Below are 15,917 nucleotides of genomic sequence, written 5' to 3' on the forward strand. Positions count from 1 at the left end.
AGCACTTAACCTCATCGAAGCCCTCTCAGATACTGGAGTTCATTAGAACTCTGGACGTGGAGGGCGATCTATAGGTGGCGCAGTTATGGGGGGCAGAATAGACCTGTGCTGGAAATGCTGTAACTGGGACTAGATCAGTCTTATTCGCTCTTCTAGTCAAATTACACCTTACCGCCCTTTTAAATAGAGTAAATGATTAGAAAGCAAGCTATTTTATTAATTAATTTCATTCAGTAATTTTTACAGAAGAAGTTATCAATAATAATAGACGTTTAATTATCTCAAAGTATTCATTGAATTGTTTTCAGTATCAAAATAAAATTTTTTTACTACAAAAACACTTCGTATAAGCTGGTCTCCGGATTTTCTGACTCATGCATTGAAAAAAATGAAAAAGAGAACATGTAATTACTGAAAAAGATAAATATGATTTTACAAATTCGACTAGTTTTCAAAATTAAATTATATACAGAAAATGTCTAATTTTTTTTATTTCAACTTCCAATTTTCCAGAGAAGGGCGAAATTCTCCTTGCAGATTTTGCTAAGCAATTTTATCCATCCTTAAGGCTATTGGAGTTTGACGATGGGTCAATAAACCCTTCCTGATCATTCAGGTATTTCTTCAGTGTCTTCAGTAACTAGCAAAACGATAAATGGTTATGAATATACCCAAAATAATCAAAGGTGGTCATTAAATTCAACAAATGAATGTTTACGAACCATTTATATCGAGGATGAATATACCGACCTTTTAAGAAGTTTTTCCAATTTTTTCTATTCAGAAAAATTGGGCAAACAAAATTTCCGATTACCTACGTCATATCACAAATTAGGTATACTCTGTAGAACATTTTCACACATAAAACGCGGAAGTTAAAATAAAAATCGACCTAACCAAGCATATTTACAACAAAACATTCCTCGGTTTTCCTATATCCCAAACTTCGAATTCGACAGTTTTGCTGATATCTGCATTCAGACCGCAATAACTACGATGAGTAATCGGTTTTTCTGGTAACTGGAAAATAACATAGGTAGGTACTTTTAAAACTGAGTCGTTTTCATTTCGAAAAGGCAAGGTGATCAAAAATTATACACCTTTCACTTTCATGAAAGCACTCGGTTTTCCATGGAAATTTGACACATTCCACAATGTATAGTACGATAATGTGAGGTTATGACTTATGTCACTTGCCAAACACTACACTACTACTTCTACTCTGTAATCTGTGCTTGCCAAACTATTTTTGGATTTTAAATCAGCGCTACATTGTCCGTTCTACGTAAAAGTCTCAGTTATCACGTATTTCTCACAATGTGAATTTACTTCAGAAAATAAATGAATTCCTTCCTCTGTGATGAACATAGTTAACGTTTATACAAACTGATTGAAGGGATTCCTTATCTAGTTATTTGCATGGAAAGAACAGGAGATAAGTTTTTAAATATATTTATTTTTGTTACGGAGGAAAATTCAATTTTTTGCACATAATATGCAGTTACAAGAGAAGAGTTAATGTTGGTTATCTACTTTGGCTACAGGTTGAATGCAAAAAATCAGATTGAGTCCATCGACGAACAGAAGAATCATTTTGGTGAATCAAAGTAATACAAAGGAATACATATCTGATATTTTCATCAGATGATTGCTGTAGATATGTTGCAAACATTTTGACAAGAAAGTAATTTTGGCTGCAACGACATGCAAAGTTGAATTTTACGTTCGTTCACCCCATTAATAATAATCTTTATTCTCCTCAATTCATCATACAGAATGGAAACTACATACAATTTTTCGATGCGAGCTCAAGTAAGCTCATTTGATTTTGAAATTTTGAAAAATGATGTCCGTTCCCCGTTATATTCTAAATTCTTTTTCGCATAATGAAGTACTTACTGTGTCAATACTGTAGTGTTAATTTTCCAAATTATAATTACAAATTTTCCTCATTTGCCACCACCTCTTTGGCTCTCCTACTAGAAGGAAATTTTTCATTGTCATCCTCTTCAACCACAAATACTTCGAATTTTGGAAACATTAATCTAAAATGCAAGTGAACTCAAAACAGATTATACCATTTTCACAAAATGAGTTTTCAAACCACGACATGCATCTTCAGGTGAATGAAGGTAAACAGTTTATCTTGACCCACCTGAAGGTGCTACTGTAATAGCGAATCTGTTTTAAGTTCAGTTATGGATATTCGTCAAGTATCGGCCACATCAATTCAATGAAATACTTATAAGTTGCTTAGATTCAGATGAAACATAATATAAATTTACTTACATTGAATATATGTTCGATACTGTCTGATATATTGTAGATATTGAAATATTGTTGTTGTTATTTCAATTCAATTAGCGCCCCACAATTCTAAATAGCACTTCCTGATACTGTGTCTTCTCTCTTGTGCCAACCTTACTCTAGTTACAAAAACTCATTGAAATTATTTCATGGTCAACCGAGTGCTTTTATAACATGAATGAAGTATTAAGTAGGATGCAAAGCCTTCATTTACATGCCTCCAGTGGATGAGTTGTTCGGCCAATTTGAATAGGAACTACGTTTGTCTCAATCAGAGATCTGTTGGTTTGAAAGCGTGGTCTTGAAGTAAGTTCATATATAATTTTCCTTGGTTGGAAAAAAAAAGGAAATATTCGTGATTTCTGAGTGGGACTGCATTTCACGTTGAAATTAAATCATTTCGGAAATTCGAGTCGTTGATCACGCCGAGTCTGAGTTTTTTGCCGCTCATTGCATTATAATGATTGTTCATTGAAAAGAGATTTATTTTTGCATCAGTTGCAGTCTGTAATTTGTGGAAGATGCATTATTTATCCTTCACATTTCAATTACTTTCGATTCGTGTATCATTTAAACAAAAGTTGGCAAATTGCACAATGAGCCGATCGATAACTATCTCGCAATGCCCTTAAATTTATCCACTGCGTTTCCTAGACTGTGAATGTCGTTCGCATGATTCAATTCCTTTGGGATTTATTAATCCTATAACCTTTCTTGAAAGTGCAGTTCAATCAAAGTTTTTATTTTGAGCTATATTGAACTAGAAACTGAATTATATATTTTTCGACAACTATAAATGACTGGTTCAGAGCTGAAGTGAACCAAGTCCATTCAGCCTAGTTTTGAGATGAATGGCTTAGAAGTTGTTTATCACCCATTAATTCAAAAGTGACTTCTTCAGATTTTAAAAGGTTAGAATGTAAGCATATACTTACATAAGAATAATAATAAATAAAGAAGATACTTTTGAATTAATTGGTGATAAACAACTTCTAAGCCATTCATCTCAAAACTACGCTGAATGGACTTGGTTCACTTCAGCTTTGAGCCCCTCAAATAACTCAGAAAACTTACATGCGAATACCGAGTATATCAAGAAGCGCACGTTTTTATCTTGTCGAAGTTTACCCATTATTTAATCCTTCATGAACGTACACAAATAAGCACATGGCCACGTCTATCCTGAAGCGATCAACTATCGGTTGACATTATTCAATTTTTCTTACATCTTCCCACACCCACACGATAGCTCTCTACAATCTAATCATTCAAATGATCCCTTCAAATATTAACATAATCCCAACATTTATAATTGTGGCTACTGTAAAAATGTGTTCCCTTCTTTCAGCGGCGTTGCTTCGAACATATACAAGAGATTAAAAACTTATGAGAAGAGCAATTGAAGAAAAATATGCGAATAGATAATACGATCTTTGGAATTCATTCAAATTACACGTTGAAACATCTAATCCAATGTGATAATCAGAATTTTACTACCCCAATTATAAAGTCACCGTCACTTTTTTTACATGAAGATTGGTATCGACTGATCAATCCACATATCTACCTTATAATCTGTTTGGAAATCTACTATAAAAAATTAATAACCACATACATCTTACTAGGTTCATATTTTGTGCAGTTTCGTGAAAGGCACGGAAGATTTGAAGAGTGATCTCTTGGAAATTATGCGGTTCTTTGGGTGGCATAAGACAAGCAAACAAGTTGAGGCCTTCGGTTGCACCAGCTTGAAAATAGGCATGCCTGTTTTCCTGTTTTACTCGAGCGTCGTGAGAACTAGTGGATTTTGAAGATTAGGTTTTAAGAGGAATAAAAGGTTCTATGATGTATGCACTTTCAACGGTGGGGAAAGCGTCTGCAGGTTCTCAAAGATGTAAAAAAATCGTCATGTGTAAATACTCGAGCATGTCAGATTAAGGAACGGTATATGCCCTACGTGTACCTGACAGTTTGCGTGGTGGGGCTGGCCGTTCGGAAGAGTTGAAAATGGTAAAAAAAATTCGAGCTTGTCACATTTTTAGAGGATATGTTAATTGGACCCCCAAACGAAGCTACTTTTCAAGGGACTGACAATTCGGACGTGACACAAGGTCACAGCAAATGCAAAAAAAAACGTTAGTTGTATATACTCGAGCGTGTCAGATTTTCATACAGATGGTCAATCTCGGTGTAGCTGACCTATTGATCCATTAATCTGACACTAATCAGGGGGGTTTTCTTAATCTGAGTTTGAAGTTGATTACAAAGAACTTTTTCGAAATATCCCTCTTCCTCTACCTCTAATCGTTTCTGTATAGATAATAAAATCTTATAAAACTTTTGTCTGAACAATTTTACATATTTCTAACCGGTTTCGAGTTAGAGGGCGATAAGGCCGAGGAGCTTAGCCACACATGCGAAAGGCCAAGGTCAATGTAGAAACCCAGTCTAATGCACATTGATCGCCATATATCTCAAAAACGTTCAAACGTAGAAAAAATTGCTTCGTGCAAAATTTGTAGAAAATGTTATGTTCTACAACTTTCATGATGAAACCAATTTGAAGACCAGGAGAGAAGGTAATTAAAAAAAAACTGATTTTTGTGACCTTTATGGCCAATTTTTATTGTTTCGTCTTGCTGAAACTGTCAGATTATATTTTTTCCGTTATTCTTGAATCATTAGTTTCAAAATAAGAAAAAAAGCCAGAGCGCTCGAGAATGTTCACTCTTCGGCTTCCCAACTATAGGAGGAACTGACATTTTATGATTTTTTCGAAAAGTGAGTTGGGCCATTTTGTATCCTGACAGTGTTGCAGTTTATTATCTTGATGGTTCCACATGAATGAAAACTCCACAATCGTCAAATATTATAAGAAATACATGGAAAAAGATATTTGTCGAACAAATCCTTCAAAAATAAGAAATGGTTATTGAACGTAAGGCAAGGAAATTAACGTTCAGTGTTTTTCAGGAAATTTTATTTTCGCAATGAAATACTTTCAAAGATTATGTTATTGAAAGAAGTTGGCTACCAAAAAGTAGGTAACAAAATTTCTGTGACTCACAATTTCATTGCCGGAAACGAAAATTATTCGATTCAAAGTATGAAATTCGGCTAATGACGTAAGTTGTCGATGCCGAATAGTTGAATAAACTAAAGTATGAAATTAGTGAAACTTTTTATTAATGAATATATCAAAGAAGTAGGTAGCAGTCGTCATTAAGTGGAAGTATAAAGGCCATAATTGCAAGATGCCAGAATAATATCAGGCAGGCTAATGACTGAATTACCGATTAAACAAATCGATGTGTATCCACTAATCCAGCGTTGATTACCCTATCAAGCAGGTGATATTATTTTAGCTAGCTTCGCTCAAATGACGATTCTGCTGTTGTAATATAATTCAGTTCTTCAGTTCACCATAGCAACAGAATAAATGGGATGTTCATTGTACAGTACAAATAAAACAGAACAATTGATCTATCTAAATCCAAAACAACAAAATGGCGAATGCGCAGGACTTACAAAAAATTTAATTAAGTGAATGTATTATAATATATAATAACCTCAACAAAACAAGGAAGAAATATATCAAAACACAAGGGTGAATATTTTTGTTTTTGTAAACTTAATGCCCAGATTCAAAAAGCTTGATCGACTCATTTTCAATCGAGTTATGAGCACTCATAATATATTTTTTTCTTGAAATTATGATCTATACATATATACATGTGACTTTTTCCATTTATTCAGGAAAAAATTACATTCCAATGTAAATAAAAATCTTTGCATGATAATTTCTAATGTTCTAGCTTTTATCAGAAGATATATCATAGTTGTCAATGAATCAATGATTTCACAACGAAAATTAGACTTTTTTTGTCCAGGATCTCGGTCTCTATATTGGTTGATAATCATTACTTCCCTGGGCTCGACAAAAACTCATTCGAAAGAACTAGCCAAATCCTTAAACTCCTAAGGAAACATCATTCATACTTGAAACGAAAATAGCATTTAGTAGTAAGGAACTGATATTTGATTGATGCGAATCGAATAATATCCTTAAAAACCGAAGAAGATTTTTTTTATATCCTACTCTTGCACAGCAACAAGCTGAGTTGACAGAGAGATTTCCAGGATAGTACTTCAAAATCAGAACTATCGTTTACCTACGTTTATTAATCATTGTTTTTCTGAAAACAGGTATGTTAGTTGGTTTACTGCATAGACATATAGACATGGACTGTGCCTTCCCTTTCCATCTATGCATGAAATAAGGTCAAAAAAAGTGACAGAGAGAAACTGAACATCGGGCATGCTGCAGTTGTCTTTTTCTAGAATTTTGATTGGTCCAACTCAACTCCATGGGAACAAAAACGAGTCAGGTAAATGCCCGACAATCATTTCTCTGTTTCTATAAAAAAGCCAATTTCATGCTGACATTGCTCAGTCCATGTCTCTATGTCTATGGTTTACTGTAATCCTCACAACATTCGCAGTGAGGAGTAGAACTTATTAAGATAACAAAATATAGCAATTTCAGATTCATCACTTATTACAGTAGATTCTGTTTCCAACAGCTGAGAACCGTAATAAACCATATATTTTGTTATGCCAACAAAATTCTTCATGAATATCCACTTCTGAACCATGTAGTTTCATTGGTTAGATATTCTTATTCAGAAGAATCCACTTCTCACGAGGGATGACAATTTCTATTTCGTTTATAATGAATCCATCATCTTTTTGATATCTTCATCGCAAAAGTGCTCTTGACACACAAATTGATTCCGAGTCGATTCTTGAGGTAGGGTTTTTTCCAATTTTCTCTCAAAAATGCACTCTGAAATTTCATCTCTTCTCCTTTTCTTTCCGATGCCAAAACACTTTTACACTAGCACACGCTTCAACATTTCACCATGGTCATAGTTTGTTCTCTTATCAAAAATCGACAATAATAGTATTATTCTAATCATCTGTCACCAGGAAGATAGTTCATTCAGCCAACTTCAACTAGTTTAAATCAAAATTTCGCCATCCCGTGCTCGCCAGCGCGGCTATTGGCAAAAACGTGAACTACACCCTATTGATACATATTAGGTCCTTTCGTTTGCATAAAAAGTGTAGCACTTTTCTACACTCGATTTGATTTACACCAGTGTAGAGTGTAGTTTATCTACACCTATGTGTAGATAAACTACACTGTGTAGAAGAGGTGTAGTTTATCTACATCTCCTTTTGAATAGTCAACACTGGTGTAAATTCAATCAGCAAACGAAATTATTATATTCGAACTGGACTCTCGAAACAAAAAGTAGCTTCCATAATACTTAAGAGAATATAGTTTATAGTCTATAAGGGGAATTTTTTTTTCAGACAGTAGGAGTGAAAATATGAAAACCACTGACGTGAGTTAGAGCTTTGTCGCAATTTTCTATAGATCTGATCAAGTCTAGCCTTTCACTACATACAAATTAAAAAATTAAATTTTTTTGAGATTTTTCTGGAATTTCTCAAAATTATGCACATGGCTTTGTATCAGTATGTCTCATAAGAAACTCAGTTTCAATGGCATTCCCTGAAATATTGAAAAAACATATTTCATATGCCTTTAACTCCGAAAAGAGAATTTTCTGTTCAAGTTCAAGTTTTAAAGATAATGATACTTAACGCTGACGTTCAAGTATGAAAAAATTGAGTACCAAAACTATAAAAATGAAGAGGAATCATAAAAAATCATTGAATTGGTCGGAGTAGGTGCTATTTCCAAGATACACCACTGTCCTCGATGCACAATTCTCACAAAGCATTAGACATTCATAAAATGCATAAAAATGCACAATATACTGCGTATTGTTATTACACTCGTCCAATTCAATAGGTCGACTAGTTGTAAGTATGTAATTTGATGTAATGATATCTGGTCAAATCGAAATTCAATGATGAAATAAGCGCGACTTTGTGAAGATGTAGGGGGACGGATAATGATTCTGTACATCTTCGATAAATACTGAAGTATAAATAGAAGAAGTCATTATCAACGGTGGTGCAGTTGTTAAAAGTGAACTTCAATCATGAAGGGATTTAGGGTAAGTCGTGATTCGATATTTTCCGATACGATTGCCCCTCCAACAGAATCTCTGTCTTTAAGACTGTTTTCATCCAAACTCTTAATTACGGGCAACCCTTATTCTCACACTAATTCTTTAAGAGTCCGAAGTTATCTTACAAGAAGTGATAACATTAATATATTTCTGGAATTTATTGGGTAATATATGGAAAATTAGTGGAATTCAATAAAAAAAAATTCATATAAGTCACAATGTGTGGGTATGTAACGGACGAGTTCAGAAAGGCTTGTCAGCTCGGAAAAACACTTGCAATGGAAACGTACATTCTTGAAATTTTATTTGTGCCTTTTGGTTGACTCAATCATTAAAAAATCCTTGGATTAGCGCTGGCTATAAAATCCAAGCATAGAAAATTCATATTGTGTTTTCATAGCAGGTTTTTTGACATCATTCTCTGTGTTTAGTGCTCAACAGTTATGGTTTCGTCACAGAATAACTACTTAACTACTGAAGTGTCAAGTTGATAATGTGTGTTGTAAAAAACTCGTCGTCAAATAGGCTATGAAATTTTGAAGGTTGATGTTGTGTGACTGAACGTATGTCTTTTGAACCTTGAATTACTTCATATACCCCTAATGTTTACAATATGACATTAATATCGTCATTTGGTTTGAAAGGCACTTTAAAAAAAAAATAACTCATTTCTTTAATTGAGTCACAAGAATCCAAAAAATTATTGACCGAAGTTCATAATTTTGAATGAATCTAGTTACTGTGTTTTTTGTGCTCACAATTTTGTGAAGTGGGTTCTTTCTATTTCAGTCACATATTACTGTGATTTATTCATAAATAATTCGCAGTACGAACCACAATTTGTTTAATTCTCTATAAATATTGAATTGATGTGGTCAATAAGTACTTAATGAAAATCCACAACTAAACTTTACAAACATTATATTCATTAGAATGAGTTTCAGGATTCAGTGTCCTTTGCAATTAGTTAACTAGAAGTGTCCTCTTCTTTGTTCCTAACACATCCTCACATCTTCTGACATATACGAAACATTATAGAAAATGAAAAAATTATTGATAATTTGATGCATTCCATCAATGATCCTAGTGTAGGTATTTGGAAATTAGAATTCTTCAAATGAGACCTTAAAAAAAATCAGACAGTGTAAGATAACACGACCATGGAGAAAATTCAGGGCTGAAGAGCCAAACCTGAAAAACATTTTTTAGAATAGCTAGGTTTCTACTGTTGAAAATAACTATTGGACAATTCATCAAAATTCAATTAAGCTATAAAAATGCTTGATAATTTCTCTTTCATAACGTTTTGCTGTTTGAGTTCCATCAAAGAAAATATAATAGGTCCAACAATTTGCCTTTGACTGATACATAGGTACCAAACTCCAAGTTTGTTTGATGCTGCATTTCTAGATAATCAACCTTTTCATGTCAATTTTCATAGAGACGAATTGATTTTTTTTTCGAAATCATATGGCATATGGTAGAGGAGACTCCAGCCAGTTGAGATGAAACCCAAACACAGGTTCTTGGAGGTTCTGTCATAATATTTTGAACATTACTGAATAACTCTGGGGTTTTTCTTCTTTGGTCGACCACTTCCTTTTTGGTTTGAACATACCTGTTTCACGGAAAATGTGAACACATCCCGAAACAGTACCTTGGAAAGATTGATAATTATCTATAGCAACATTGGGATACGTCTATGAAGTTGCTGGAATATTTAATAATATTTCCACTCTCCTTCTATTTTCTCCCCAATTTTGAGGTAGGATTCAATAATAAATGCTTTCAACACGTCCGTAAAAACCATCTTTATAATTTGTGGATAATTTGATTGCAACAATCCAAAAGGCTAAATTGACAGTTCACCTGGAAAATGGTACATCACAAGCTAAGAATTACGTTTAGAAACAAAATATAAACGTAGGTTAATAAAGTTACCACGGAACGCTCTAATAGTTCAGGTGTTTCATGAAGAAACCATAAATGTGAGAACAAATCCAGAAACAACTACCAAATAAGGTCAACTGTTTTCTTTGAAATACTATCTAAATTTTATATCATTACTTGGAATTGATAGCCAGCGTTTTTCCAAGGATTGTTGAATGATTGAGGTAACCGGATGGAGCAAATAGGATCTAAAAAAAAGACGTTTCCATTGTAAGTGTTTTATCTTATATTCACATGGTTGGCAAGCGCTTCTGAACTCGTCCATTGACATAGGAGTTTGTCAGACACTGTCCGCAAATTTCAAGTAATGGCTGTTTTCTGAAGGACGTTTCAAACTTTATAGGATTATAGGTATTGGATCTCTTGATCGACATGTTTTTGTGAAATATATAAAAATTTTGTTCTTTGATAGGTGAAAAAAGAATTATCTTATCTATCGAAAACTTCTAGTTGAAACCAAGAAAAAAAAACATTTTAAAACTACTCCGTAAGACCCTCCACTTTCTTCGAAGTCGAAAGTTTGAATTCCGCAACACTATTTCAATTGCACAGTTTCTTACATTTCATACCTCGATCTTAATAAGAGGAGATGTTAGAAATAGTATATCTTATAATTGTTATAAAAAAGAATAACTAACTCCGGGTAAATTCAGACATACAACGTGCTCATCGTCATTGGTTATAATAATTTCAGTTCAAACCAAAAGTGAATTTCATATTACCCACATTCAGAGATGTAAAATTTATCTATTGTTTATGTTATTGGAAGTAATTATCTTCCATGTCTATTGATCATCAAAATAAAAATTACCTGGATAATTTAGCCAGTAATCTTGCACTTGAAGCACAAATTTTCATAGATAATTGGCAAAATATTAATCATTCTGAATAATGAGACTCGATACTTAATTATTGAAGACTACACGAATGATTGGAACTTATTGCCATGAAAATATACGATAAATACCAGAAAATGAGTAGCTGTTCATATTATTCTCTATAGTGTTTTCAAACTGATATTAGAGAGGAAAAATATTAGCCTCTGGCAGTACGACTTATTCTTATTGTTGAATAAATAAATACGTCTTCAAAATACCTTTCAACTAACATAGTAACATGAGATCGCATAAGATTCATTTGAGTGACAATGACAATAGTGTCTTTCATCTCTGATTTCCATTATTTTCCTTTATTAATTGTAATTGGAACAATGTTGGATTATCACTAAGTATGGGTACTGTCAGAACAATTAGCTATTTTTCTCAAATGCCAACATCCGATAGTTTTAAACTATTGATCCCGGAACTTGGATATTACACAACCAAATGAAGTATAATTTTTTTTTCAGATTTATTTATTTACCTTATTGGTAGTAGTCGTCTATGGAAGACCACAAGGACCCGACAAAGAAATAAAGATAATAAGTCAAACAAATGAAATTTCTCCCGAAGGAGGGTATGAGTGGAGGTGAGTAACAATGCCAAACTTTTGAGTGAACCCAGTTTTCATTCAATATCATAACCAGTCCGCAGTTTTTCCATGATTTTTATTTCTATTCAGGCAACAGAAAAGATTCCATTTCACAACAGGTTATTCAGTACCTGTATGAAAAAAACATGTCGAATGAATCAAAGAATAAGCAGATTTTTTTATGGCGTGCTATACAGGGTGATTAATAACTATTGGGACATAGGCTAAGGGCAGATTCTCTGGACCAAAATATGGGGATAGGACCAAATATACCTCAATAAAATATTGCTGTGGAAAAAGATAGAGAGCGTTAAAGTTGAATTTTTTATAAGGGGACAGAATAATATTTTCTTCGAAGTTCGAAAGTCCTTTATTAAAAGAATTAGAAAAGGCATAGAAGTCGCAGGAGGCCACGTAGAACATTTAATTTAAGTTTATTCTTTTTATGTTACATTGTTTTTAATTATGCTTTATCGTCGAAATAAATAAATAAAATAAATAAATCGTTACTTCAAATTCCTTTCCGATGCTCTGAACAGTTCAATTGTGTTTTCCTTAAAAACGGATGAAAAAATATACAGTGAAATTATAAGCAAAAAACCAACAAAAAAATTCAACTCTAACGCCCTCTATCTTTTTCCACAGCAATATTTTATTGAGGTATATTTGGTCCTATCGCCATATTTTGGTCCAAACAATCTGGCCTTAGCCTATGTCCCAATATTTATTAATCACCCTGCAGATTATTGATTGTTTAACTTTACCTACCATGTTTCTTCACATATAGACTTCAATGACAGAAATTCAAATGGCAGGATGGAGAAGCTATCTGTATAAGCCTTCTGAAGCATAGATATAGTTGATAATCTTTTGCTTATTTTCTATGTCTCGTGAATTTCAATTTGAAATATCTCGGTTATATTCCACAATAAATACCATTTCACACATCTTAAAAAAAAATTCAATCAGCAGACCACTGACGTTGTCGTATCGTCAATAAAACGAAAGTTATTGAAAATTCAAGGCAAAGAAAAAATTCCAAATACTTCGTTTTCAAAAGAAATATCTCTAAATTCACTCTTCCACATATTTGCTGAGCACCTTGATTAAATTCACTTAAAAACATTGCCGATAATATAGGATGTTCTGTTTGTATCCCGTATTTCTGAAGAAATAAATAAATTTACTGGGAGAACGAAATTTATTTTGTCAATAGCAACCTGTATATTTCATCAATTTTCTGGTTTCTACATGAAAATAGATAACTTTGAGCCAAAAATATTTTCCGTTTTCGATATTTTGGGCATAATAGATTTTTCCAATATGCGACAAACTCATGGTAGATATTCTGCATGAAAATAAGAATGATAATTTCCTATATACTCTTAACTTTTGCCCGCTTCGTTTTTCGAGATAACGGTATTTAGTTGGAGATTTTCTTGAAAACTGGCTTTTTATTTATTGCTCTGAAATCAGTCAGTATAGGCGGATTGATTTTGGTGGATATTTCCTAAGAGATGCGCATTTTTGTCACCATTGACGCTTATACGCGTAATGATCTCTATCTCCTGATATTCTTATGTGCTATTTTTAAGGAAAAATAAAATATCCTAAAGCATAAATCAATGTATTGAAGAGAAAGATATGCTTTAAGATAAGTTTCATTTTTCACATAAAAATGACGACCCATGCGAAAAAAGGCAGAATATTTTTTTCTCCCAAATTAAGTAATTCGAAGATGATTTTCAGTTTGAAAATATCTCATTGGCTTTTGGTTGTTTTTAAATTGGCAATTGGCATGATCACCTTCATTATGCTTGCCAATGATGAACATAAAATTCTTGAATGCGCAATAATTACCTCTTCAAGCTCACCAAATTTAATTGGCATATCTTGGCCGGTTTCAGAGCAATAAATGAAAAGACAGTTAAGAAAAACTATAATACCTCGTAACTCGGAAATCGAATCATTTGTGGGCAAAAATTACATGCAGAATCACCTCATCCAGATCCTATTATATCATTGTAACTAAGCACTAAGCCTAAGGCTCCTTTCACGCAATTAGGTTTTTACCGTTAGGTTCTTACCCGATGTCCAAGTAACAATGATTTATATCATTGTTACTGTTGCCATTATTGGCAACTTTCACACGTGTACAGGTTATTTTTATTCCCAAAAATCAATCCGCTGATACTTTCGGCGGCACTTAATACTTATCACCGTGAGATTAGAGAGCTTGATGTGCGTACCTTACGGATAAAATCTGATGAATAATTTTTCATCCGGTTAACAATTGAAAACCCGACGGTAAAAACCCTTGGTGTGAAAGAAGCTTTTTTACAGTGTGCGGAAAGCGAGTTTCGAAGGGCTATAAAAAATGGTGAAGGTCGGAGAAGAATGGTCTATTCGAATCAGATGACTGCCATCAGCAGCGATTCACTGATGTAGACGATTTCGTATGTTTTCGAACGCTTTTCGGCATTTAACGAGTGGTGGAGCCAGATATTTTTCGGTTACCTACTGCTTTAAGGTAGCCTCAAAGAAAAAAGACGCAGATGTTCAAATCAGATGAGCGTGTTTGTCACCCCACTTCTCCTCTCAGTCAAAGATTCAGGCCCTTATCGTTGATCTCAGTGGAAAAAGTCACCATGGGAAGGTCTGCCTCAAAACAGCATTTTGACATGACAATGTCAAAATGGCTTCGAACCGCCCGCTGGTTCGCTATCACAGAACGGTTATTTTTGCGAAACTCAAGAACGGCAAAGCCTTGATGCATTCCGATCCAAATCATAGTCGACTAAAAACTACAGACCCTAAGGAACACAAAAAGCCCTTCTGCACCTACCTGTTCCATCACTGCCCAATCAATGACTCTGCTATACCCTTTACATAAGGTATCAAACATAATTTGCCAAATATTGAAAATGAAACCTTGTAGGCTTCCATAAGAAGCGATAACAGAAGCTTCACAAATTTCAAGACGAAACTTGCCTGCGAGAGTTCATTGACTTGATAAAATTAACTGAATTCATTTAATATCGCGCATTTTTGAATGTCAAACTTGACCGAACCTGCGAGATGAAATGTTTTCTTCTTTAAGTTCACCCTCTGATAACTATTTATGGCTTTATGGCTGTTATAATATAATCTGATACAAAATACATTACACTTTCAGCTATGAAACAGAGAACGGAATCAAAGCTCAAGAAACTGGAACACTCAAAAAAGGAAAGGGTGGACCAGATGGTGAAGACGCAGTTGTAGCACAAGGTTCTTATTCTTATACTGATAAGGAGGGAAACCAAATATCCGTAGTTTACGTTGCTGACGATGAGGGTGGATTTCAACCACAAGGGGCCCATCTACCAACGCCACCACCCATTCCACCTAACATTCAGAAAGCTCTGGACTGGATAGCTTCACAACCATCAACCACAGAAAGAGCTGGAAGAAGGCGAAAATAAGACCACAACGACTATCTAGAAAATTCAACAGGACTCATGACATTTGAAGACTAGCTATCATAATGGACACGTTAGCTTACCATTTTTCAACTTTAATGTTAAAGTGTTTAATGTATATATTATTTTTTCCTTCTTCTTCATATTTCTTCGATGGATGGAAAAATCGCTCTTTTTTATTTTCCATTTGGAAATAATGTTCGCTGTCAATGATTGGATGTAGTCCAACGTTACTCCTTTATCCTTCATTCTGTGATAAGATTTTTCAATCATTGACATCGAAACTGTATAAAGGTTTGCATGATTATTGACATTTGTGAAGCATTTGTACTTAAAAGTAATAAATATCTTGAGCATCACATTACTTTGTATATTGAAAAATCTATTCTCTCTCTGATTGATCTCTTTTAAGGAAGAGAGTAAGAAAAAGTTGTCCACCAGACAAAGGTCCAATTGTTGAACATTTATGAAGATTGAGACAAAAGGTCTATCAAACTCAAAGAAAGAAAGAAAAGGAGAAAGTAGTTCTATCTTTGGGCACTCAAAAAATAAAAATTAATAGAATATTGATTTCATGAGTTCTGAACTTGAGCTTGTCTTGTTGGTTGCAAATTGGTAAGCC

At 33.8% G+C, this 15,917-nt stretch overlaps 1 protein-coding gene across 1 annotated transcript; it reads left to right on the forward strand.

The window, feature by feature from the left end:
• The first annotated feature begins 8,243 nt into the window (after positions 1-8,243).
• On the forward strand, positions 8,244-15,654 carry LOC123311154 (endocuticle structural glycoprotein SgAbd-4-like). Its single transcript, XM_044894951.1, has 3 exons — positions 8,244-8,399; positions 11,713-11,831; positions 15,010-15,654. The coding sequence occupies exons 1-3, from the start codon at positions 8,385-8,387 to the stop codon at positions 15,296-15,298; spliced, it is 423 nt and encodes a 140-aa protein (XP_044750886.1). The 5' UTR covers positions 8,244-8,384; the 3' UTR covers positions 15,299-15,654.
• The last annotated feature ends 263 nt before the right edge of the window (positions 15,655-15,917 follow it).

This window comes from Coccinella septempunctata, chromosome 4 (genome assembly GCF_907165205.1).
Source record: "Coccinella septempunctata chromosome 4, icCocSept1.1, whole genome shotgun sequence".
NCBI lineage: Eukaryota > Metazoa > Arthropoda > Insecta > Coleoptera > Coccinellidae > Coccinella > Coccinella septempunctata.

Coding starts and splice junctions, on each gene's coding strand:
- LOC123311154 (XM_044894951.1), top strand. Junction 11,832..15,009: donor GAAGGAGGGTATGAGTGGAG/GTGAGTAACAAT, acceptor TTACACTTTCAG/CTATGAAACAGAGAACGGAA.